Source organism: Ursus maritimus, unplaced genomic scaffold (assembly GCF_017311325.1).
Source record: "Ursus maritimus isolate PB19 unplaced genomic scaffold, ASM1731132v1 scaffold_27, whole genome shotgun sequence".
Taxonomy (NCBI): domain Eukaryota; kingdom Metazoa; phylum Chordata; class Mammalia; order Carnivora; family Ursidae; genus Ursus; species Ursus maritimus.
In genome coordinates this window covers 746,172-772,780 of record NW_024425230.1, presented here as the reverse complement: position 1 = coordinate 772,780, position 26,609 = coordinate 746,172, and the positions used below count along the sequence as shown (strand labels likewise).

Genomic DNA, 26,609 nt, shown 5'->3' with positions numbered 1-26,609 from the left:
GCAGCCAAAAGGATTATTCTATTTGGCCCCCAACACCTGTGCGTGCACCCCCTCTCCCTACTAGTCCCCCACACTGGGCTTAACCCCCACACTCATGTCCTGTTGGGTGGGGCCCATGCCAATCCTACTGCCTCATGAGCAGCTGAAGTACAGGGAGTGTGCCCACTTGTCCTGCACTTACATCACCTTCCCTTGGGGTTAAGCTGAGAGGCCACCCAGAAATTCCTTATTGCTTGATTATGTTTAAAGTACCATTTCTAAATCCACAAGGACACTCTGGTGTTTTGTGCATGTGGTCAATAAGTACTGCCTAAAATAGAAATTTCTGCTTATCATTCCATTTCTCTGGGAGAGCTGGGTGACTAAATTTTACCAAGAACAAGCTTGTTTTATACAGATGACTCTTGAGAGGGTATATGAGACAGTGTTCTCCAAACTGGAATAAAAATAGTCAAATTCTGAATACAAAAATCACGCATGAAAGAAGGGCCGATCTGCCTTATACAGTCACCATCTGATGAGCAGGAGGACTGATAAGAATACACTTAGATCCTCAGCTTTTCATACAGAAATGGTATTTGTTTATCTTACTAAAGATAAAACTTGAAGTCCTGTACAACACAAGGACAGAGGAATAATAGGATGAGGAAGGTAAATACATAATCTATGAGTTCTGTGAGGACACCACACCATCTGAAAACACAAACAAAGAAATGCACTTTGTCACTGTGCTCCTGTCGCCTAGATATGCTCTGTTACCCAGGCAACCTGCACAAAGTCCTGTACAGGGTCTGGCTGAGGAGAGGCTGGCTGTTTCCCAAATAAATCACTGCTTCTGATATATCCCGATCAGTAATGTGATCAATAAAACATTTACTAAAATTTTTAAGTAAGGAAAATGCAAAGCCATAAGATGGTCATGAGCCCTCTTCCTGCTGGCTAGTAAATCATTAATACATTCTTTTTTTTATTATGTTCAGTTGGCCACTGTATAGTACATAGTTAGTTTTTGATGTAGTGTGCAATGATTCATTAGTTAAGTATAACACCCAGTGCACATCACAACATGTGCTTGATTGACATGGTGCAGTACCCTCTGTGCTGGGTTATGTTGCTGTTTTGTAATCACATTTAATCTCAAAGTCTGATTGAACACTACAGTCTCCACGCTATACTGCTTGTGCTTTATACACATGGTTTAATGATGTCACGACATGTGAACTATAAACAGTGGCCACTGATTTCCACATTTCACCCTAAAGAAAATTAAAGAGGAAAGACCCATGAATTTAAAGCCCCTGAAAACAGGGAGCATACCAGGAGGCACATAGGAACATACCGAGCATGCAGCATCCCAGTGACCAACGTTTCCCTGATGTTCTACGTGTAAGAAACCTCCTGCCTTTCTGTGGCAACTTCCTCTGGAAAATAATATTATGATAGCAAACTCTGAGGCTACATGAGGAGGTGTTTACACTCACCAACAATCTCACTGGGTTCCTTGTTATAAAGCTTTTTGTTCCAGAAAAGGAGTCTGAAGAGTGGAAAGGAGAACAGGAGAATGAAGCAAATCCCAACAAACATGTGTGCAGTAAATCCTGCGAAGTCCAGGCCCTGGAAATAGGAAAGGGGAAATGAATGACAAATGAGATTCTCCTCTGCACAGGTGTAGCTCCCAATTCAGGATCCCCCACCACCACCACCAAATGACAGATCTAGGGAGGACTAAGCACTGCGACCCAGCAAGGGCAGGCACATCAGTGTGGTAGGTGTTAGCTCAAGGGTCACAGGGCCTAGCACAAAACCCACAGAACAGGTGCTCTTCTCTACAATTTTGAAAATGTTTAAGGTTTGTTTGTTTCATGTCAATAAACCAATCCCTACCTGAATAATGAGCAACCTTAGGAGAAAATAAAAACAGGTTATCACAGACAGTCTCAACCTTAACTGGGTCTACCTTCCACTAGACTGACACATTCTCCCAGGCTGAAAAAAAGACAGATGGGAGCAAAACATAAAACTACGTGGCAATATTTGTCCATTTCAAGGTAAGTTGGGTTTTTTAAATATTTCATTTAAGTCCCTGCTATCAATGTGGAAGAACATCCTTGGCTGGAGAGCACAGCCCTCTACAGGGCAGCCAATGGCCATCAGGACTGAGGTAGCCCAGAGCATCCCTTACTGGCCATAAGGGGCCCAGGAAGGAGCTTCCCCTCCCCTCACACTTACTTTGCCTCTCTGCAGAACTATTTGCCATGGTCAGCTGCTGAGGATGTTTTGGGGTAAAATCCCCCATGAGGTTAATCTGTCAGGGAATAAGCAGCATCATTGGCTGGTTTTTCTGTCTTTTACTCTGTGCTTTTCCCTTCAGCAAATATATACAGAAGATCTCTGAATGTAATTAATATTTTTTGAAGGCAAGTGCCCACTAAGGCAGAGGTGCTTGTATCCTTAGTAATTCTGGGTCCTTTTTTGCACATATTAACTATAAATTTTTGTCCTGTTAGAAATGATGGGACAATTGAAAAAAAAAGTGAGGGGTAAATTAAAGAAAGAAAAAGACTAAGGAACTCCCGGAAGGGGCTCCACAACAAAACACAGCTTTGAGTGGAAGTATTTGGTTGCTACTAGAGTTGTAATGGGTTGATTTATCAAGTAAGAACAATGCAGAGTGGGAGAATCCCAGCTGAAAAATTTAAGAAATAATACAGGCAGATGCAATGTATCATGGAATGTAAATACTTTCACTAAGCTTATTAGGGGCATGTATCTGGGCCTCCCTGCTGCTTTACATGCCTCTGTAATTTCCTTCATTCTTCTCCTTAATGTCCTCAGTAACAAAACCACCTACTATTATCCCTGCATCAATACAGTGCTTAAATGCAGCCCTTTCTTGCAAGGTGCTGGCTCTATTTTACCCCTTTCAGTCTTGTTTTGTACTGTTTTGGTTTTGGCTCCACTCAGCCTTTCTTCTTAGTTTTCCACAAAGTCCTCATTCAAAAGTGGAAGTGGTTAAAATTTGAGGCATGTAAAACTATGAAAAGAGGATCCCCCCAGTATCAGATTGGAACATCCACAGCCTCATACACTACATATATTCAAGGGGGATCCAGCTGAGTAACTTCTGGCCCACCAATATCATTTTCTACGGAGGACACTTTCAGGCTAACTCTGGGACAAGTCGAAACAGTCAAGTGAGTTGTAGGGCTTAGCTGAATCTGCCCACTGTCTTAGTAAATATCCTGGTGTAATTTGAAGACAGAATCATGTCTGGAGACTCAACAAGGAGAAGACCCCCAGCAGTATAGGAGCGGGTGTGATAACAGGAAAGATCTGGTGTGGGACATCCTTCATGTGATAGACAGATCGAGTATGTAGAGAAGAAGTCATGACATACGTGGATCTGAGGGAGGTAAGAACCTTCTGTGTTCTACAGACATGAAGAAGTGGGTGATCAGTACACAGAAAACAGAGCAGGCCATGAGGGCACGAGCTCTGCTACAGAATGCTGACCCAAGAGGAAAGATGGTCAAAAAAGCAGAACCCCAAGGCCCGCAGAAACCGAAGAGCCATGTGGAAGCAGAAAACCCACAAAGGAGACAAAGAGGAAATGACCAGAAAGGCAGAGCAGGAAGCAGCAGAGAGTGACACCATCTAAGTTGTCAGTGATGGAGTGGAAGAAAATGGTGGTGGAAGAGCAGCAAAAAAACACCCCAGCATGCACAGCGCATAGTGGGAAAGCCCAGAAGAACATCCCAGTGTACACATCTCTGGGGCACTATGAGGAAAGCCTTCTTCTGACCTGTGACATGTCATTCAGATGCACAGGGGACACGGCTCCCCTATACAGATTTTTCAACTGTTATTTAAAAGATAGTTAAGGGGTGCCTGAGTATCTTAGTCAGTTAAGTGTCCAACTCTTGATTTCAGTGCAGGTCATGATCTCAGGGTTGTGAGATTGAGCCCTACATGGGCTCCATGCTGGGCGTGGAGCCTGCTTAAGATTGTCTCTCTCCCTCTCCTTCCATCCCTCCCCCCTCTTAAAAAAATAGCTGCAGTCACCACAGGTGAGGCTCCATAGAACAGGCATGAAGGAGTAATGTAACCAGTGAAGGAGGATTATATTCCCATCAGCCTGTTGGGAGATGAAGGAACAACACACTGTTGCTCATGGAATCCTGCAGTGTAGGAGGACCCTGGAAGTCGTCCCTACCTATATGTTCAGTACTGGAAATCCCACCAACAGAAAGCCATCCCAAGAAATATGGGAGGAGTGAACAGGGTGTAGAAAGGGTACAGTAGAAGAAATTTCCTCACAACTTCCTGTAACTTCTTTGTAATTCCCAGAGAATGTGGGAGAATTTTCTCATGTGACTTCTTTACTGTTCTAAAGTCCAGTACTGTTTTGTCTATTACTCCCCTAAACTACTTATTATTAACTTTCTTCATGAATATTTTTAAAAATTCATTTCACAATTAATTTTTATTTTATAATCTTTTTTTCTTTCTAGCTCAGTTCATGGATGAATAACTAAACAATGCAGAACCCCAATAATGCAGAATAAATGTGCACACAAATGTATGGCTGTGCTGTCATTGATAATGGGGCTTTACAAATTAATCTCTGCTGAAGACACTATCCCTGAAACTATGAGTTCATTTGCGTTCTCTATACAAATAAGTATTCTCTTATCCCTAAGCTACTATAAAATAAATTAAATCACTCTTGGTTATCCACAAAGGGACATTCATTAGATACCTTTTCTGTGAGATACAGTTTAACCCCAAAATTCAAGAAAAGTGATTAAATGGAAGACAAGGAACTCAATCTTCAATAAAACAAGGAAAGCCCTAAGGCCATGTCTGTAGAGGATGTCACTTTGGCACAAAGCTGTGTGAGGATCCTTGGTTGAGCCTCAGTGCAGAGAGGGTACTCACCTCCAGCTCCCTCTACATATTTTTGCAAAAAACTCACCTTTCTCCCTTACTGTCATATTTTTTTAAAAGATTTTATTTATTTATTTATTTGACAGAGAGAGAGACAGCCAGCGAGAGAGGGAACACAAGCAGGGGGAGTGGGAGAGGAAGAAGCAGGCTCCCAGCGGAGGAGCCTGATGTGGGGCTCGATTCCAGAACGCCAGGATCACACCCTGGGCTGAAGGCAGACGCTTAACGGCTAAGCCACCCAGGCGCCCCTTTACCGTCATATTTAAATTCCGGATATTTACAACAGCATGTCAGCATGTCATGGAGGAATGTGGGAATAGTCTGACAGACTGCTCTTTCCCTTTACCTTTCTATATGACTGGGTAGGGGCCCAGGACTCAGAGCCAGTCATGAGTCATATTCCACTGTTTAGTTCAGAGCACTCAGACCTAAGACTCTAAGGGAGGCCTTAAACAGAGCGAACTCAGTTTATGTCCAAGAAAGACATCATTTTTGGGATTTTACATTAATACTAACGTGATGCTGGCCAAGGGCAGCTAAGCTGTTGTATTAACCCATTACTATGTTGTCTAAGAAGAAGAAAAAAAGAAGAGACAGATAACAGACACTGAAAGCCAAGTTCTAAAAACAGTCTAATGAAATACAGTAGCCATGTTCTCACTTGAACTATTTCTATACCTATTCTACTACAAATTGTTTTCTATTTGAACTTTTCAGGTTTTAGGGTTTACATCTGTGTATGTAATCCACTTTTCAGTTAATTTTTGGGTAAGATGGGAAGTGTGGATTGATGTTCATTTTTCCTACATATGAATGTCCATTTGTTCCAGGACCATTTGTGAAAAAAAAAACCTGTCCCTTAAATTATATCATTTTATTCTTAATATTAGTTGGAAGAAACCTCAGTTCCCATTAATATAATATACTATGACTAAGTAGATAATGTTATCCAATCATCAGACCACCTCACTCCACACTGCAGGATCAGTCACCTAACCTCCCCTCTCAAGATAACCAACAGCACTTAATATGAAGAAGTGATATGGAAGAGCTGAGTTTCTAATAAAAGCTTCCACAGTGGGTAGAATGCTAAATGGGCAAGTAAGTTGGGATCTACATTTATTGAAAGCAACCCTGTTACACTGGTACATACATACCATCTTCCTCAACTCCTGGTTGGAAACAATAATGACATTTGGTGGGTCCCCAATGGCAGTGGCAGCTCCTCCAATATTTGTGAAGATCACTTCTGCAATCAGGACTTGTCTTGGATCAAGGTTGAGCACCTCACATAACCTATCACAAATGGAGGAAAATAAAAGTAGCCATGCTATTCTATTGCGACAGGCTCATTCATGTGCAGCCTAAATGTTTTTAAAGCACTTTCTTGTACAAGAGAGGAGCACATACACACACACACACCCTATAAGAAATGCAATGCTGGGGGATAAACAAAGACAACAATGTTTACAGAGGTACAGTTGACCCTCAGAATTGCATTTCTCTGAAAGTTAACCGACCACCCGTCTGAACCATCAGTGTGAAAATGTGCCCCCACCACACCCCCCCACAGATCTGGAGGGAGCACATTTCCCTGTGTGTAGGCCCCGGCATAAGTGAATGGGTGCTGGCCACGAGACCCCTCTGAGTCGGGGTGGGGCAGCACACAAAGCACCAACACTCGGTAGCTCACACCAAACCTATCAGGCTAATTCCTTACCCACCTTCCCTTTCTCAGAGGCTGAAACCCTAATGTGTCTCCTCACCCCTTCCCTCTAACTACTATCTATGGACCTCTTCCTTAGAGAAGGAGCACACACTCTACAGCTGTGGTTCCCTACCTTGTCTGCACACTAGATTTGCCTGGGAACCTTTGGAAATCCTGCTGTCCAGCCCACAACAGACCAATCCCTGGGACTGGGCTTGGGCAGCATCATTCTACAGCTCCTTAGGTGGATACAGTGAGCACCAAGTTGAAAAATGTTGCCTTAAAGAAGGTTTGGGACACACATCATGGCCACCACACCTGCCCATCTGCAGTGCCCACTTCCATATAGAAACCAGGCCTTGGGTCTCCAGGCTGCTGCAGTCAGGGGTCCTTCCCACCATCTCCCAGCTTGGAGCATAACCAATAGCACATCTGAGGGGGATCAGCCTACAGAGCCATGTGGAAGCTGAAGTGGGAATGGTATCCAGGCAGCATGGACAGGAATGAATCCAAAAAGAGGATCAGACCCCAAACAGCAGCAGCAGCAGCTCTCAGCTGAGGAAGCTCCCAGGATCTGCCTCCAGCAAGAAAATAATTAGTGTACACTAATCAATAATGCTGGAGTGAGCACAGAGATGGCATCCTATGTAAATGGGCTTAGCTGTTTAACTGTGAAGACTAATGCTACTCCAGACAAAGGCAGAAGAAGGTGATGAAGCTCATAAAGTCATGAAGAATATGGTAATATAAATAGTGAATCTGAGCACACTAACACTTGAATCGTGAACGGTGCAATTTTTAGACTAATAAATGGAATTGCTACTCTCATGGAAAATTACAAAGTTGGTTCCTGAAACAGAGAGGATATAAACAAATCCCAGCAAGGCTGAGGGATGCCAGGAATACGGTTGTCCCCTGGAAGCCCGCTCTCATTGGAGCTGCCATCAGAGAGTGCAACAATACGCTGGGACCTCCCGCATGTAGGTGATACTATGGTTTTCAAACCAGTGACAGCAGCAGAGTTGCCTGGTTGGAGGGGGTGAGTATGGCCTGCCTCTTGTCCCATGAGGTCTCCTCGAGGCAAAGTTTGGTGCCTGCCATTAGTAGTACATGTTACAGTTTACAGCACCCTTGAAACACATTTGTTCCAGCCTTCATTTGCCCTCAGAAGAACCCCACATACTAGGAGGTGTTACACTCCCCTCACAGGAAGCCTGAGTCCATTGTCCCTCACCCCAAATTCCTGCCTACATGCAGGGAGTGAAAAGTAGCCAAGTTTATAGGAGCTTGGACAAGAGACCAACTCTCTACACGGTAAGCTGCACCCATGGGGACGCTTCCTGCTCTCTGCTCCTCTCTACCCTTCCTGCCCCTCTCCCCAAATCCCTCCCACCTGTTCCAATTCACTCCACCTCTGAGAGTCACCATTCTTCAAATGCCAAAGGCATCACCTAGAGTTAGTCCTGAGCCCTGGAAGTAGCCCCTCATTGATCACTGTGAATTTGCTGTCTCATGCTTCAAGTCCAGGAGGGTCTCTTGTCCAGCAAAATCCTCAAAACAGTAGCTTGGGTTAGTCCCTTTGATGGTACAACACAGATAAGTATAGCTAAAGTGACTTGTCTGGGGATTTTCATTATGTAGCTTCCTGCCCTGAACTCCCAGGGGGTACCTGTTTCCCTAGGACCAGCCAAATACCAGAACATCATCGGTCTAAGCAGGGAAAGACCATGATATGCTGGGGAACCATCTTCAAAATAAAGAACATTAAGTATGGATAAAATGGGATACCTGGGTGCCTCATCGGTTGAGCATCCAACTCCTGATTTCGGCTCAGGTCATGGTCTCAGGGTCGTGAGATCAAGCCCCAAGTTGGGCTCCATGCTCAGGACAGAGTTCCCTCTGCCCCCCTCCCCACTTGTGCTCTCTCTCTCAAATAAATAAAATCTTTAAAAAAACAAATATGATAAAAGTATAGGCCGATGGCCTTGCAAGGAGCCTGCATAATGACTGGGTCTGAAGCTCAAGCTTCAGAAGATTCAGGGCAAATGGCCTCCGATGCTCAATAAATGTCTAATTAATGAAGTGGATGAAATTAAAAGGAATGAAATGGGGAATCAAACTGAATCTCTCTTTCCCAAAATTACTCGGCAAAGCCTGTCAGGCCAGGTCCTGCAACCCTTCAAGGATCCTGGTGAGAGCAAGACAGGTGCCCCACCTTCCCCAGCCCCTGGCTACATGCTCCTGCCCACATGGCAGGAGCTCCCACACTGCTCTGTCACATGTGTGACCAGCCCAATGGACAAGAACTTCTGGCACCTAACAGTCTGTCCCCGACCCCTGGACAGCAAAACCTGAGTCTTCTGACTCCCACAGGTGTTTCTGTGGCCACCACTTCTGCTGTCACAACCACAGCTACAGCCAAAACCATAGCCTTAGCAAAGAACACTCAGCACCACAGTCCCAAGGGATGCACAGGCTAGACCTGGGCACACCAGCAAAGGGAAAGGGGGACTAGATTGAGCAGTGAGAACACACCACCATGAGTCTGGCCTAATGCCCACGCAGGGCCACTCTGCATACCTTATGGTCACAGGAGTAAAAAGCAACAATGTGGTGACATTGTCCAGGAAGGCAGACAGGACAGCAGCAATGAGACACAACATGATGATCATGGCCCACACTCTTCCCCTAGACAGTCGGTATGTCTGAGATGCACACACAGAAAGAAACAAGCCAGGATCAGTGGGGTTGAAGAATAAATGTGACTTTTCATTAGAGATTCTAAGAACTAGGGGTCCAAAAAAACACTGCATGGTGGTTAAAACTTAGACCCATGAATTCCTAAATTTGCTAAGATGAGGAAGTGATATCTTGTACCTGGCCATTCTGAATCCACGTTGACCTATGTTCCTTCCCTCTGATTCCCTTTCTCACAGTGCCATATGATGGTTCACTGATTACAACGTTATGGCCCTCTATACCTTTAACATTATCCAGTATTTGACAATCTCCTTTTGGTTGGACAGACTGGGCTATGACCCTTGAGCCGGCTGACTGTTGGCAACTTAGATCTTAGGGACTTTTAGTACCAATATTGGGAGGAGGAGACCAGATATTTAAAGGTGCAAGATGGTACACAAAGATGGCAAAAATCATAGCACAGTTCTATCATTCAGAGTTTGCAAAAGGCTTTGATAAATAAATAATCTTTTAAAAGAACTTTCCAGTTCCAGAAAAGAAAAAAATATCAAGCACAACATTAGCCTTTGCATTAGCAGAGCATGGCAAGATCTCCTCTCACCAACCCTGAGTGATAGCACCAGTGTGCAGTCTGGCTGCCAGAACTTGCTGGTGGATTCCCCAGGATTCCAGTTATAAAAGTGAATGTTTATATGTTCAATCATTAGAAAGTAATCACTGAAATTATTTCACCAAAAAGCAAGTAACCAGAAGCTGATGACTTGAAATATTTAGATGCTCTAAAATGCAAAACAATATTTGATATGTAGCTTTCAACTTGTCAATTTAACTAATGTTACACAGTCAGCTCAAATACTCTTTTCCTTGATCTCCTTCTCCAGTTTACTGAGAAGAGGAAAGTGTTGCTCAGAGCCATCTAACCCTACACAGCAACTGTATCCAACCTTACAGCTGTGATTTTGAAAAGGAGAATGGAACTTTAAAATATTTACTTTAAATGGTAGCTTTATTAACTGAATATGTCATGGTAAAAAATTAATTAATTAATTAATGCATAAATATTAAATGCCACATCAAACCTACCTTTACAGCACAATAATCAAAAAATCCAGTTTCTGAAAATATGGCTACCAAGATCATCTGTGGGGAAAACAGAACAAGGAGGTAAGAAGAAACTTTTAGCAGTGCACCATCCTGAAAGGACATCAGAGTAATCAGTTACAAATCTCAGCTCTGGCCTCTGCATGAAAGCCACCACTTCATCAAGCTTCTTGCTCTCTTGCTGAGTGTAGTCTACTTACGAACTTCCTGAATGGAGCCTCTTGTTAGCAGGTTTGCACCTCAAAATTTTTGTCCAGGGATATGTACCCAAGGTACATTATCATGCCACCTAATCTTCACAACAAATATCAGGTATTATCATTACTCTCTGTTTTTTTTTTTAAGATTTTATTTATTTATGTTAGACAGAAAGAGTGAGATCAGGGAGAGGAGCAGAGGGAGAGGGACAAGCAGACTCTGTGCTAAGCATGGAGCCTGATGCAGGGTCCAATCCCATGATCCTGAGACCATGACCCGAGCCAAAACCAAGAGTTGGACTTTCAACCAACTGAGCCACCAGGGTGCCTGTCATTACTCTGTTATAGACCAGGAAACCAGGGGGCAGAGAAGGGAGATGACTTGCTCACAGTCACAAAGCTAGAAGCAGGAAAATAAATAAGCCAGAATGTGGCCTTCTGTACCTACACGTCCACAAAAGCAACAATTAAACATTTTAAGATTTTTTGACTGGGTTAAATTTTGTTTCCTAAAATAATGAAACAGATTTTCATCACCAATTTGATCAAGACACACAAATAAGAGCAGTTACATTGAAATGATTATTCTCTGGGTTCTACATGAATCCAGAACTTGTGCTTCTTCCTAGTGATGACATAGAGACAGTAACAAAAAGTAATGTCCCATTTATCCCAAATCTAATCAACCAGACATTTCAACCAGCCTGAACGTTCTGGAAGATTCTTTATTCTATCTCCTAAGATGGCAATATACCAATGTATTGAACTTGGAGCAAGAAGATGCAGGTTCAAGTACTAATTCTACCACGTAGAAGTAGTTTAACCTTGTACAAACAAAATTATTTAATCCTCTGTATTTCGGCTTTCTCATCTCACCTCTAAATGTTTTATTCCTTCTAAGGCTGTTGTAAAAATTAAAAAAAATTATGTAAATTAAAGTACATAGAAAATAGTAGGCCCAATACTGTCTTTCAAATATAATGCACAAAAAGAAAATTTCCAACAATCAGTTTAGACTCAATACAAATATCTTTTTTTTAAACAGAGCTGTTTTTATTTATTTCAGTTTCTAATTCCAATTTTTATTTTATTTTTTTATTATAATAATATTTTTTATTATATTATATTAGTCACCATACAGTACATCCTTGGTTTTTTTTTTCATTGTTCCTGAACTTTACTTTCATTTTTTTAAATTTTTTTAAATGATTTTTTATTATACTATGTTAGTCACCATACAGTACATCCCCGGTTTCCGATGTAAAGCTCGATGATTCATTAGTTGCATATAACACCCAGTGCTCCATGCAATACGTGCCCTCCTTACTACCCATCACCGGCCTATCCCATTCCCCCACCCCCTCCCCTCTGAGGCCCTCAGTTTGTTTCTCATAGTCCATAGTCTCTCATGTTTCATTCCCCCTTCTGATTACCCCCCCTTTCTTTATCCCTTTCTTCCCCTACCGATCATCCTAGTTCTTATGTTCCATAGATGAGAGAAATCATAGGATAGTTGTCTTTCTCTGCTTGACTTATTTCACTTAGCATTATCTCCTCCAGTGCCGTCCATGTTGCAGCAAATGTTGAGAATTCGTTCTTTCTGATAGCTGAGTAATATTCCATTGTATATATGGACCACAACTTCTTAATCCAGTCATCTGTTGAAGGGCATCTCGGCTCCTTCCACGATTTAGCTATTGTGGACATTGCTCCTATGAACATTGGGTGCATATGGCCCTTACTTCACTACATCTGTATCTTTGGGGTAAACACCCAGTAGTGCAATGGCTGGATCATAGGGTAGCTCAATTTTTAACTTTTTAAGGGACCTCCACACTGTTTTCCAGAGTGGCTGTACCAACGTGCATTCCCACCAACAATGTAGGAGGGATCCCCTTTCTCCACATCCTCTCCAACAATTGTTGTTTCTTGCCTTGTCTATTGTTGCCATTCTAACTGGCGTAAGGTGGTATCTCAGTGTGGTTTTGATTTGAATTTCCCTGATGGCTAATGATTTTGAACATTTTTTCATGTGTCTGTTAGCCATTTGTATGTCTTCATTGGAAAAGTGTCTGTTCATATCTTCTGCCCATTTTTTGATTTGTTTATTTGTTTCTCGTGTATTGAGTTTGAGAAGTTCTTTGTAGATCTTGGATACCAGTCCTTTATCTGTAGTGTCATTTGCAAATATATTCTCCCATTCCGAGGGCTGCCTCTCAGTTTTTTTGACTGTTTCCTTGGCTGTGCAGAAGCTTTTTATCTTGATGAAGTCCCATAAGTTCATTTTATCTTTTGTTTCTCTTGCCTTTGGGGATGTGTCATGAAAAAGGTTGCTTTGGCCGATGTCGTAGATGTTGCTGCCTATGTTCTCCTCTAGAATTTTGATGGATTCCTGTCTCACATCGAGGTCTTTCATCCATTTGGAGTTTATTTTTGTGTATGATGTGAGAGAGCAGTCAAGTTTCATTCTTTTGCATGTAGCTGTCCAATTTTCCCAGCACCATTGATTGAAGAGACTGTCTTCTTTCCACCGGATGTTTTTTCCTGTTTTATCAAATATTAGTTGCCCAAAGAGCCGAGGGTCCATTTCTGGGTTCTCTATTCTGTTCCATTGGTCTATGTGTCTGTTTTTGTGCCAGTACCATGCTGTCTTTGTGATCACAGCTTTGTAGTACAGCTCGAAATCCGGCATTGTGATGCCCCCAGCTTTGTTTTTCCTTTTCAACAGTTCCTTGGCGATTCGGGGTCTTTTCGGTTTCCATACAAATTTAAGGACTATTTGCTCCAGTTCTTTGAAAAATGCCCTCGGTATTTTGATCGGGATATCATTGAAAGTGTAGATTGCTCTGAGTAGCATGGACATTTTAACTATGTTAATTCTTCCGATCCATGAGCATGGAATATTTTTCCATCTTTTTATGTCTTCCTCAATGTCTTTCAAGAGTGATTTATAGTTTCTAGAATATAGGTCCTTTTACGTCTCTGGTTAAGTTAATTCCAAGGTAACGTATGGTTTTTGGTGCTATTGTAAATGGGATGGATTCCCTAATTTCTCTTTCTTCAGTCTCATTGTTCGTGTATAGAAATGCAACTGATTTCTGAGCATTGATTTTGTATCCCACCACGTTACTGAATTGCTCTATAACTTCTAATAGTTGGGGAGTGGATTCTTTTGGGTTTTCCATATAGAGTATCATGTCATCTGCAAAGAGAGACATTTTGACTTCCTCTCTGCGGATTTGAATACCTTTGATCCCTTTTTGTTGTCTGATTGCTGTTGCAAGGACTTCTAGTACTATGTTGAATAATAGTGGCGAGAGTGGGCATCCTAGTCGTGTTCCTGATCTTAAGGGAAAGGCTTCCAGCTTTTCCCCATTGAGAATAATATTTGCTGTAGGCTTTTCATAGATGGCTTTTATGAGATTGAGAAATGTACCCTCTATTCCTACACTCTGAAGGGTTTTAATCAGGAAAGGATGCTGTATTTTGTCAAATGCTTTTTCTGCATCAATTGAGAGGATCATATGGTTCCTGAGTCTTTTCTTGTGATATGATGTATCACATTGATCGATTTGCGAATGTTGAACCACGCTTGCATCCCAGGTATGAATCCCACTTGGTCATGATGGATAATCCTTTTAATGTACTGTTGGATTCTATTAGCAAGGATCTTGTTGAGGATTTTGGCATCCATATTCATTAGGGAAATCGGTCTGTAATTCTCCTTTTTGATGGGGTCTTTGCCTGGTTTGGGGATCAAGGTAATATTGGCCTCATAGAATGAGTTTGGTAGCTTTCCTTCTGTTTCTATTTTTTGAAATAGCTTTAGGAGAATAGGTATTATTTCTTCTTTGAATGTTTGGTAGAATTCCCCAGGAAAACCGTCCGGGCCTGGAGTTTTGTTATTTGGAAGGTTGTTTATCACTGACTCAATCTCTTCATAATTAATTGGCCTGTTTAAGAAATCAATTTCTTCCTGTTTCAGTCTTGGTAGTTTATAGGTTTCCAGGAAGGCCTCCATCTCTTCCAGATTGCTTAGTTTTTTGGCATATAGCTGTTGATAATAGTTTCTAATAATCCTTCCAATTTCATTGGTGTTGGTCGTGACCTCTCCTTTTTCATTCATAATTTTAATAATTTGGGTCCTTTCTCTTTTCTCTTGGATAAGTCTTGCCAGTGGTCTGTCAATTTTATTGATTCTCTCAAAGAACCAGCTTCTAGTCCTGTTGATCTGCTCTACTGTACTTCTGGTTTCTGCTTGATTGATTTCAGCTCTAATTTTGGTCAACTGCTTCCTCATGCATGGATTATGCCTGTCCCTCTGTTGCTGTTCCAGCTTCTTGAGGTGAGAATATAAAAACTGCATTTTAGATTTTTCTATTCTTTTGAGTGAGGCTTGGATGGCTATGTATTTCCCCCTTAGGACTGCCTTTGCAGTATCCCACAGGTTTTGGACCATTGTGTTTTCATTCTCGTTGGTCTCCATAAATTGTTTAAATTGATTTTTGATTTCCTGATTTATCAAGTCATTCCTGAGCAGGATGGTTCTTAGTCTCCAAGTGTTTGAGTTTCTTCCAAATTTTTCCTTGTGGTTGAGCTCCAATTTCAGAGCGTTGTGGTCTGAGAATATGCAGGGGATAATTTCAATCTTTTGGTTTCGGTTGAGACCTGTTTTGTGTCCCAGAACATGATCTATTCTTGAGAATGTTCCATGGGCATTAGAATAGAATGAGTATTCTTTGGTTCTGGGGTGTAGTGTTCTATATATATCTATGAGGTCCAACTCATCGAGTATGGCATTCAAAGCCTTTGATTCTTTGCTTAGTTTTTGCCAGGGTGTTCTGTCTATTTCTAATAGTGGAATGTTGAGGTCCCCTACTATTAATGTATTTTTATCTATATGTCTCTTTATTCTGGTTAAGAGTTGGCTTGTGTATCTTGCTGCTCCCCTGTTGGGGGCATATATATATTTATAATTGTCATATCCACTTATTGAATACTTCCTTTAAGAATAATATAGTGCCCTTCTGCGTCTCTAACTATAGTCTCTAGTTTAAAATCCAATGTGTCTGATATGAGAATTGCTACCCCAGCTTTCTTTTGAGGTCCATTTGCGTGAAAGATGGTACTCCATCCCCTTACTCTCAGTCTGAATGCATCTTTGGGTTCGAAATGAGTCTCTTGTAGACAGCAAATGGATGGGTCATTTCTTTTTATCCAATCTGCAACCCTGTGGTGTTTTATGGGAGCTTTTAAACCATTTACATTGATACTAAGAACTGAGAGATAGAATTTTAATGATGCCATGTTGCCAGTAAAGTCTTTGTTTGTATTGGTTGTGACTTTCTGTTCTGTAGCACTCTTGGGGCCTTTTTACCTTTATAGAACCCCCCTTAATATCTCCTGTAGGGCTGGTTTCGTGGTTACGAAATTGGTTAATGACTGGCGATTCTGGAACGTCTTTATTTCTCCATCAATTCTGAATGACAGTCTTGCTGGATAAAGGATCCTTGGCTGCATGTTTTTCTCTGAAAGAGCTTTAAAAATGCCCCCCCAACCGTTTCTCTCATTCCAGGTCTGTGTAGACAGGTCTGACGTAATTCTTATGCCTTTGCCTTGGTACGTGAGAAATTTCTTTGCCCTGGCCGCTTTCAATACTGTATCCTTGCATCTAATATTTGCGAATTGCACTATGACGTGATGTGGTGTAGGTTTGTCGTGGTTGAGCTTGGGAGGGGTCCTCTCTGCCTCTTGGACATGAATGTTTGTTTCCCTTGCTAGATTAGGGAAGTTTTCATCTACAATTTGTTCAAATATCTCTTCTAGACCTCTTTTCCTCCACCCCCTCGGGGATGCCGAGGATTCTGACATTGGATCGTTTCAATGAGTCAGTAATCTCCCATAACCTACATTTGTGGGCGTGGATTTTTTTAAGACCAGCTTCTATTTTTGTTTTTTCCTCTATTAACCCATATTCCAATTCACTAATACGTTCCTCTCTTTCGGTGACCCTGGCCGTCAGAGCCTCTAGTTTTGCCTGCATTTGGCTCATAGAATTTTTAATTTCTGTCAGATTCGCTCTCATTTCTGTCCTTAGGGATTCTATATTCTCAGTAACCTTTTCGTTAATACTTTTTTCAATTCTACTCATCATTTTGACCATCATTACTCTGAATTCCATTTCTGATAATTTAGTTACATCCATATCCATTATTTCTGTGGCAGAGGCCACAGACTCACTGTCTTTTCTTTGCTGGGGGGGGGCTTCTCCTTCTTGTCATTCTGATGATGAGAGGTTGCGGGGTTGTCCAGAGCCCAAATTATTGACTGGGTCCCAGGCCGTGCCCCTTGTTTTATAGGGAATCTTAGGGATGTGGGCTTCTTCTTTAAAGATTTTATTTATTTATATATGTGGCAGAGAGCCAACCAGCGAGAGAGGGAACAGAAGCAGGGGAGTGGGAGAGGAAGAAGCAGGCTCCCAGCGGAGGAGCCCGATGAGGGACTCCTTTCCAGAACGCCGGGATCACGCCCTAAGCCAAAGACAGGCGCTCAATGACTGTGCCACCCAGGCGCCCCGGGCTTTGGGCTTCTGGATTTTTCAGCCTGCCTTCTGGGGGAGGGGCCTGCCGCATCGATACTCAGGCAACCCTGTTTGGGTAGAGTCTCCGAGTCCCCTGCCAGGGGGTGTGGGGATGGGCACTCTCTGAGCCGGTATTTCCAGGCTTTTGTTCTCTGGCGGCTTTCCCTGGCGGTTTGCTGTGCCTCTTCTGAGTGTCAGAGCAGCAGCGGCCGAATTTCAGCCTCTGTCACAGAACAGAGAGATTGCGGCCCGTTCTCCACTGATGTTCTGGCCACTTTAACCCTGTTACTGTTGGTGCTGCTCAACCCTGCAGCGTCCGGGGATGTGCGCCCCACACCCAGCGTCCCTGCCCTCACTTCCAGGGCCGGCGCGTCTCTGTCCTTTGTGTTTCTAACACCACCAGCCGCCAGCCGCCCGAGCGCACTCCCGGAGCTCCCGGTCTCAGTCTGGATCCAGTGAGCGCACCGGGATTCCGGAGTTCTGCGAGATGCCTAGTGGCGCGCACTCCCAGCTCACGGTCTCAGTCCGCTCTCTCCCGGGTGCCGGTCCGCAAGCCCGCCCGCTCCCCCGTGCAGGTGGCTACTGCTTCCCCGCACCCGAACGCAGCAGCTCCCTCTCCCTTCCGTTTATCTTCCGATATCTGTGCGTGGTTTCACGGCTCCCCGCTTCATACCTCAATACTCAGCACTGGAGATGTTCATTTGTAGAGATCCAGATGTATCTTCCTGCATCTCTGGCTGATTCCATGGTTGTTTAGGCTGGTCTGGTGCCTATCCAGCGGAGACCGGCTAAAAAAGGCGTCCCCTACTCCTCCGCCATCTTAACTCCTCCCTCCGCCATCTTAACTCCTCCCATCCCTGGTTTTTGATGTAAAGTTCCATGATTCATTAGCTGCATGTAACACCCCAGTGCACAATCTCATAAAAACCATCTATGAAAAACCTACAGCAAGTATCATTCTCAATGGGGAAAAGCTGGAAGCCTTTCCCTTAAGATCAGGAACACAAAAAGGATGCCCACTCTCGCCATTATTATTCAACATAGTACGAGAAGTCCTTGCAACAGCAATCAGACAACAAAAAGGGATACAAGGTATCTAAATCAGCAAAGAAGAGGTCAAAATGTCTCTCTTTGCAGATGACATGATACTCTATATAGAAAACCCAAAAGACTCCACCCCCAAACTACTAGAAGTTATAGAGCAATTCAGTAATGTGGCGGGATACAAAATCAATGCTCAGAAATCAGTTGCATTTCTATACACAAACAATGAGACTGAGGAAAGAGAAATTAGGGAATCCATTCCATTTACAATAGCACCAAAAAATCATACGTTATCTCGGAATTAACTTAACCAGAGATGTAAAGGACCTATATTCTAGAAACTACAAATCACTCTTGAAAGACATTGAAGAAGACACAAAAAGATGGAAAAATATTCCATGCTCATTATTGGAAGAATCAATAGAAATATCTATCTCATATATTGTGGCCATTGATGTTCATCCTAACCCAAATGGCCACCTCCACCTTTTGCTGTCTGTAGAATGTGGTGCTTCACTCACCAATAGATGTTTCACATGAACTGAATTGAATGGGTAGGAGCTCTGTGGTCTTCCATCATTGTGGGGAAGCTGGCCCACACATTTGCTGCCAAAACTACCCAGAAGAGACTGAGACTCAGGGATTGGGGTAAGTAGCCCCATAGGAGGCTGACTGCCATGAAATAAAGAATAAAAGGCAGGGGCCTGGATATAGACTATCTTTACACTTCCAAAGTTCTAGAATCTTGCTGAACTGACTTCAAATAAGAAAAAATTAAACCATTTATTATGGGCTCAATTGTGCCACTTTCCCAAAAAATTCCTATGGTGAAATCCTACCTCAAAATAAGTTAAAGTGAGGCCCAGAATGACTAGCATTCTTATAAGAAGCGGAGATGAACACAGAGACACGTACAGAGGGAAGACCAGATGACGATACCGGGGAAGCACGTCATCCACAAGTCAAGCAGATGCCTCAGAAGGAACCAAACCTGCTGACACCTTGGTCTCAGAAATCCAGCCTCCAGATGTGTGAGGAAATAAATTTCTGTTTTGAAGACACCAGTCTGTGGTACTTTATTATGGCAGCCGCAGCAAACTAATATACCATCCGTTTAAGGTTGTTGTTTTGTTTTGTTTTGTTTTTGCAAACTGTTTCAAATACTAACAAAATGGTAAACATACACTTCCCTAAGGTTTTTTTTTAACTTATTTTATGAGACACCTGCTATGTCTTCCTTCTTCTTTCCAGATGCAAGTCCCTGCTATATACTTTACAGGATTATGAGTTTCTCTTTAAAGCCTGAGTTCAAAACATTGCCCTGTCTCCTTACACTCTACCCAGAGAGGAGGCAGCTAGTTTGGATCCCATTGAAGCCTAGAGTAGCATGGCCTTCTGTTACGAGTACCAGGGGGGATAAACATTACCAAGAAAATGAGGAAACATGCTTTATGCAAAGTAGGTCTTTTGTCCAGAAAGGGAAAGCCCTCCTTCAGACCACTTAGCTGTTGTGGGTCCTGTTCAAGAATACATGCAGCATTCCCACTGCTGTCCAGGCCCTTACCAGATTTCACTTATTCTAGTTAAATCAGTTTATGACACCCAAACTATTACTTAGGGACAATTTCTTCCATTTTCCATGTAATTGTAGGTGTTTTTCCAATCACCAAACTTACATGGTTCACTTATTTAGAATATTCCATTTTATATTTTAAGAGCAGTAACTTTATATTTTAAGGCCATTTAAAAAATTACTAAATTTTTTAAATGGCAATATTACTTAACTATCAGACAGGCCTATGACAGCAATTCTCCACCTAACTAACCAGAGCACCAATCATTCCATTCCTCCACAGGAGAAATTGTCTAAACCTGCACTAACACTTCTTAATCAAGCCCTAATTGTCAAGCAGTATAATGTCTTTAATATAATGAAAGATTATCAGCAGTAGCAGCAAAAGAGAAGGTGCTGGGTTATAGCAGGCTTGGAGCCCTGTCCCGCTGGGAGGATTGTAATTACCATGCCAAATAGCAGGGCCAAGGTCTCAAAATCAATCCACTCCACCACATGGGTAAGGCTGGGTCTCTGCAATCAAAGCACAAATTTCCCAATTAATCTTGGACATCATCCTCCTAGTGATAAGCTATAAAAAATGTGCTAGTCTTTATGGCAAGCCCACTCATTGGGCCAGAGTCAAAAATCACACCATCCCCTTGCCTTTGAAATTAGAGTATATCAATGAAAACCACTTGTGACCAAGGCATAATAATGTCAAGCCTGTGCATTTAGTTATAAGAAAAGCAAATTTGTTAAATCCTTTCCCTGGCAACTCCATAAAGAACTATAGCCTGAATTGCAGGATTGACCCTTGAGGTTAGTGAGGTCCCCATATGCCTTCTTTGGTGTTGGAGCATGAGGCCAGGATGGCCAGTAGAACACACTTGTCCTACTCACCAGTTGTCCATCCACTCTTACCTCATCTTCTAACAACCCTGCAGAGTAGGAAAGGTTGGAGTCATGGGGGAAATGGGAACATGGAGTGTGAAGCGAGGGCACTTTGAGACTCTGGTTGTTGGGAAAGATTGCACAGGGGCGCAGGGAGCTACCCACAGCACAGCCTGTGTGCCACATTAATGTATTCTAAAATAAAATAACTACCACTATACTACTACTTAAGAGTTAATAAAAATAACAGTGGTTTATATATAAGTTTTAGGACTCTGGGACATTTTACCCTTAGGGTTAGTATTTGTTTATACCAACTCTAGCCAAGAAAAAAATAAATGATAGATAGATGATAGATAGATAGATAACTGCACATAGTTTCACATAGTTTTTTAAACCAGTTATTATGCTTTGGTTGACTGTCCTGTAGTAGTGCTTTGCAGAACACTCCTCTGAATTCTATAGAGTTGTTTTCAAATCCAGTTCTGTGTGCTGCCACCTTGTTCAATTCCAGTACTGCTCCACAAAAAAAGGCAGGCCTCAATCACCAGTGGGTGCTTGACCTCTCCTGCCTCCCTACATTCACTCCTATGTTCCTGCCAGACAACCACACACAGACACTGAGGGGTGTCATCAACCCCCAAACACACATCTCTAGGGACCTCCTGGTATCTGCAAGACAGAACCCCAACCTCACCATTTCTCACCTTTGCTCCAGGCATGATGGTCTCCTCTAGTTCCCAAAGGCTAACAGCACTGAATCAACTCTAACACCACTCAGCTATATAGCCCAAGCCAAATGAGTGACCATGATGAGCCTTTCCTCAACTAAAATGGGAAATAAAAAATGTGTGTGTGACAAAGTCAAATGAAAAATACTCAACAATTTTGAAAGGTTTGTTAGTTCATGCTTCTAGCATGGTTCCTGAGGGAGAAATGTGGAAATAATATATAAAAGAATGAAAATCACCAGCTACCACCTAATTCCTGGACTGTCTTTGGATCTTATACCCTATCAAGTGGTAAGCCACTGATTCAAAATGTTACAACTTACATCTCCAATCACAGCCAGCGCTGCTAATGCTGCAAGGGAACCCAACATGGCTGCCAGGGTTCTGTGAACAATCTGGAAAGGAACACAGGAAATTATTTCATTATGGTCCATAGGAGTTTAAAACACACAAAAGCCTATATTGCTATTTGTATCCATTAAAGTCAGCCATTCTGTACCATATCTATTTAGAAAATAAATAAATCATGGGTCTTGCTTTTCAGAGTCTGGATACCCCAGAGACACACACAAATAGCACCAGTCTACCTTCCAAAGAAAGCTGATTTCATTTCCTAAATAATTAGATGACCCAGAAGTAGAAGCAGAAGGCTAAAGTATGTTCTATAAGGAAGCCTGCAGTAAATTGTCATTGACTATTTACCATATGATCCCTAGGCAACTAGACAATTAGTTCCACACCATAAATCAATTCTGCCCAATTACTGAGACTGCTATTAAACCATCATTTGTCTATAGCCAAATGCTTTATCTAATTGAGACTTTAGTGTTTTCACTGAATCATGAAAGTACTTTTTCTGACATGGAATTTCTGAGACAAAATATGAAGAAAGGCAAGGATTCAGAGAAACGAACTCTCCCACATTGCTGATGGGAAAGTAAAATAGTGCAGCCATCAGGGAAAAGTTCGGCAGTTTCTTAAAAAGTTAAACAATAAATTACCATAGAACCAGCAATTCCACTCCTAGGCATTTACTCAAGAGAAATGAAAGCATATGTCCTATTAAGTTAATTAAATGAGGCCATTAAACTAAAGTGGCTTTAACACCTTAGCAGCCAACATAAGCAAACCAAGATCTAAGCCTATAATAAATGCCTCAAGGTTAATAAATCAAAATCTAAGGACAACTCATCATAAACAGCCAACTAAACTTCCCAAATATGGCAAACACATAAGCTGTAGCTAATCAAATCATTTCATTGCTATGCTTCTCCCTTTTCCCTGTAAAAGTCTTTCCCATAGCTCCTGTTGGTAGAGCACTCCTAAGCATTCCCATTCTGGCAATGCCCAATTCGAACCAATTTTTGCCCAAATAAACTCTTAAAAATTTACTATGCCTTGATTTATCTTTTAATAATTCACATAAGTCATAAATGTTCATAGCAATACTATTCAAAATAGACAAAACCTGGAAACATTCCAAATGTCTCTCCATGCTAAGTGGATAAAGAAAAAGTAGTATATGTTACAACATGGAACTACTGATACATGCTATGTTATGAATGAACCCAAAATGCATTATGCAGAGACTCATTTTGAACCTAAAGACACCTCCAGACTGAAAGTGAGGGGATGGAGAACCATTTTTCATGACAACGGACCTCAAAAGAAAGCTAGGGTAGCCATTCTTATATCAGAAAAATTAGAATTTAAACCAAAGACTGTAAAAAGAGAGGCAGAGGGACACTATATCATACTTAAAGGGTCTATCCAATAAGAAAATCTAACAATTATAAATATCAATGCCCCAAAATGGGAGAAGCCAATTATATAATAAATTAATAACCAAAATAAAGAATCATATCAACAATTATACATTAATAGTAGGAGATTTTAACACTCCACTCTCAGCATTGGACAGATCATCTAAGCAGAAGATCAACAAAGAAACAGAGCTTTGAATGACACATTGGACCACATGGACTTCATAGATATACACTGAACATTCCACCCTAAAAGAACAGAATACTCATTCTTCTCAAATGCACACGGTACTTTCTACAAAATAGACTACATTCTGGGTCACAAATCAGGTCTCAGCCAATACCAAAAGACTAAGATTATTTCCTGCATATTATCAGACCACAATGCCTTGAAACTGGAACTCAATCACAAGTAAATATTTGGAAGGAATTCAAACACTTGGAAGAAAGAGCATCCTGCTACAGAATGATTGGGTCAACAAGGAAATTAAAGAAGAACTTAAACAATTCATGGAAACTAATGAGAATCAAAACACTTCAGTCCAAAACCTATGGGACACTGCAAAGGTGCTCCTAAGAGGAAAATACATAGCCATCCAAGCCTCTCTCAGAAAATTAGAAAAATCCCAAATGCACAAGGTAACCTTACACCTAAAGGAGCTGGAGAAAGAACAGCAAATAGAACCAAAACCAAGCAGGAGAAGAGAAATAATAATTAGAGCAGAGAGCAATGAAATAGAAACCAGAAAAACAGTAGAACAGATCAACGAAACTAGAAGCTGGTTCTTTGAAAGAATTGATAAGATTGATAAACCACTAGCCAGACTTATCCAGAAGAAGAGAGAAAGGACCCAAATTAATAAAATCATGAATGAAAAGGGAGAGATCACAACTAACACCAAGGAAAGAGAAACAATTATTTGAAATTATTACCAACAACTATATCCCAACACACAGAGCAACCTGGAAGAAATGGATGACTTCCTGGAAACTTATAAACTACCAAGACTGAAATAGGAAGAAATAGATTTTCTGAATAGACCAATAACCAGTAACGAGATTGCAGTAGTAATCAAAAACCTCCCAAAAAACAAGAGTCCAGGGCCAGATGGCTTCCCAGGGGAACTCCACCAAACATCTAAAGAAGAAATCATACCTATTCTACTGAAGCTGCTTCAAAAAATAGAAACAGAAGGAAAACTTCCAAACTCATTCTATGAGGCCAACAGTACTCTGATCCCAAAACTAGACAAATACCCCATCAAAAAGGAGAATTACAGACCAATATCTCTGATGAACATGAATGTCCAAATAGTCAAGATCCTAGCCAATAGGATCCAACAGTACATTAAAAGGATTATTCACCACGACCAGGTGGGATTTATTCCTGGGATGCAAGGGTGGTTCAACATTTGCAAATCAATCAATGTGATAGAGCACATTAATAAAAGAAAAGACAAGAACCATGCAATCCTCTCAATTGATGAAGAAAATGCATTTGACAAAGTACAACATCCATTCCTGATTAAAACTCTTCAGAGTGTAGAGATAGAGGTTACATTCCTCAATTTCATAAAAGTCATCAATGATTAGCCCACAGCAAATATCATTCTGAATGGGGAAAAGCTGAGAGCTTTCCCTTAAGGTCAGGAACACGACAGGGATGTCCACTCTCACCACTAGTGTTCAACATAGTACTAGAAGTCCTAACATCAGCAATCAGACAACAAAAAGAAATAAAAGCCAGTCAAATTGGCAAAGAAGTCAAACTCTCTCTCTCTTAGCAGATGACATGATACTTTATGTGGAAAACCCAAAAGACTCCACCTCCAAATTACTAAAACTCATACAGCAATTCAGTAATGTGGCAGGGTACAAAATCATTGCACAGAAATCAGTTGTTTTCCTCTACACTAACAATGTAACTGAAGAAAGGGAAATTAAGGAATCAAATCCATTTACAAAAGCACCAAAAACCATAAGATACCTAGGAATAAACCCAACCAAAGAGGTAAAGGATGTATACTCTAGAAACTACAGAACACTTATGAAAGAAATTGAAAAAGACACAAAAAGATGGAAAAACATTCCATGCTCATGGATTGGAAAAATAAACATGGTTAAAATGTCTATGCTGCCCAGAGCAATCTATAATTTCAGTGCCATCCCTATTAAAATACCACTGGCATTTTTCAAGGAGCTGAAATAAATCCTAACATCTATATGGGACCAGAAAAGACCCCAAATTGCCAAGGGAATGTTGAAAAAGAAAAACAAAGCCTGGGGCATCACGCTGCCTGACTTCAAGCTATATTACAAACTGTGATCACCAAGACACCATGGTATTGGCACAAAAATAGAAACCAATGGAGAAAATAGAAACCAATAGAAAAAATAGAGACCAATGGAACAGAATACAGACTCCAGAAAAAGACTCTCAACTCTATGGTCAATTAATCATTGACAAATCAGGAAAAAATATCCAATGGAAAAAAGACAGTCTCTTCAACAAGTGGTGCTGGGAAAATTGGACAGCTACATATAGAAGAATGAAACCAGACCATTCTCTTACACCATACACAAAGATAAACTCTGAATGGATGAAAGACCTCAATGTGAGACAGGAATCCATCAAAATCATAGAGGAGAACCTAGGCAGTAACCTCTTTGACACTGGCCACAGCAACTTCATTAAGACACATCTCCAAGGGTAAGGGAAACAAAAGCAAAAATAAACTTTTGGGACTTCATCAAGATAAAATGCTTCTGCACAGCCAAGGAAACAGTCAACAAAACTGAGAGGTAACCCACAGAACGGGAGAAGATATTTGCAAATGACATTATAGATAAAGGGCTGGTATCCAAGATCTATAAAGAACTTCTCAAGCTCAACACCCAAAAAACAAATAACTCAGTGAAAAAATGGGCAGAAGATATGAAAAGACATTTTTCTAATGAAGACATACGAATGGCTAACGACACATGAAAAAATGTTCAACATCTTTAGCCATCAGGGAAATTCAAATCAAAACCATGTTGAGATACCACCTTACACCAGTTAGAATGGCAAAAACTGACAAGGCAAGAAACAACAGATGTTGGAGAGAATGTGGAGAAAGAGGAATGCTCTTACACTGTTGTTGGGAATGCAGGTTGGTACAGCCACTTTGGAAAACAATGTGGACATCCCTCAAAAAGTTAAAAATAGAGCTACCCTATGATCCAGCAATTGCACTACTGGGTATTTACTCCAAAGATAAAGATGTAGTGAAAAGAAGTCATATGCACCCCAATGTTCACAGCAACAATGTCCACAATAGCCAAACTGTGGAAGGAGCTGAGATGCCCTTCAACAGACGAATGGTTAAAGAGGATGTAGTCCATAAATACAA

General features: G+C 41.4%; 1 protein-coding gene across 1 annotated transcript in view; it reads right to left on the bottom strand.

Annotated features, from left to right (window-relative positions):
• OCA2 (OCA2 melanosomal transmembrane protein) overlaps positions 1–26,609 on the bottom strand; it is a 456,357-nt gene that overhangs the window by 269,669 nt on the left and 160,079 nt on the right. The window contains exons 10-15 of the mRNA XM_008706322.1: positions 21,778–21,849; positions 20,298–20,363; positions 10,439–10,495; positions 9,236–9,360; positions 6,105–6,243; positions 1,482–1,614 (exon numbers count right to left, since the gene is read on the bottom strand). Coding sequence (XP_008704544.1) covers positions 1,482–1,614; positions 6,105–6,243; positions 9,236–9,360; positions 10,439–10,495; positions 20,298–20,363; positions 21,778–21,849 — 592 coding nt within the window. The remainder of the gene's footprint in view (positions 1–1,481; positions 1,615–6,104; positions 6,244–9,235; positions 9,361–10,438; positions 10,496–20,297; positions 20,364–21,777; positions 21,850–26,609) is intronic.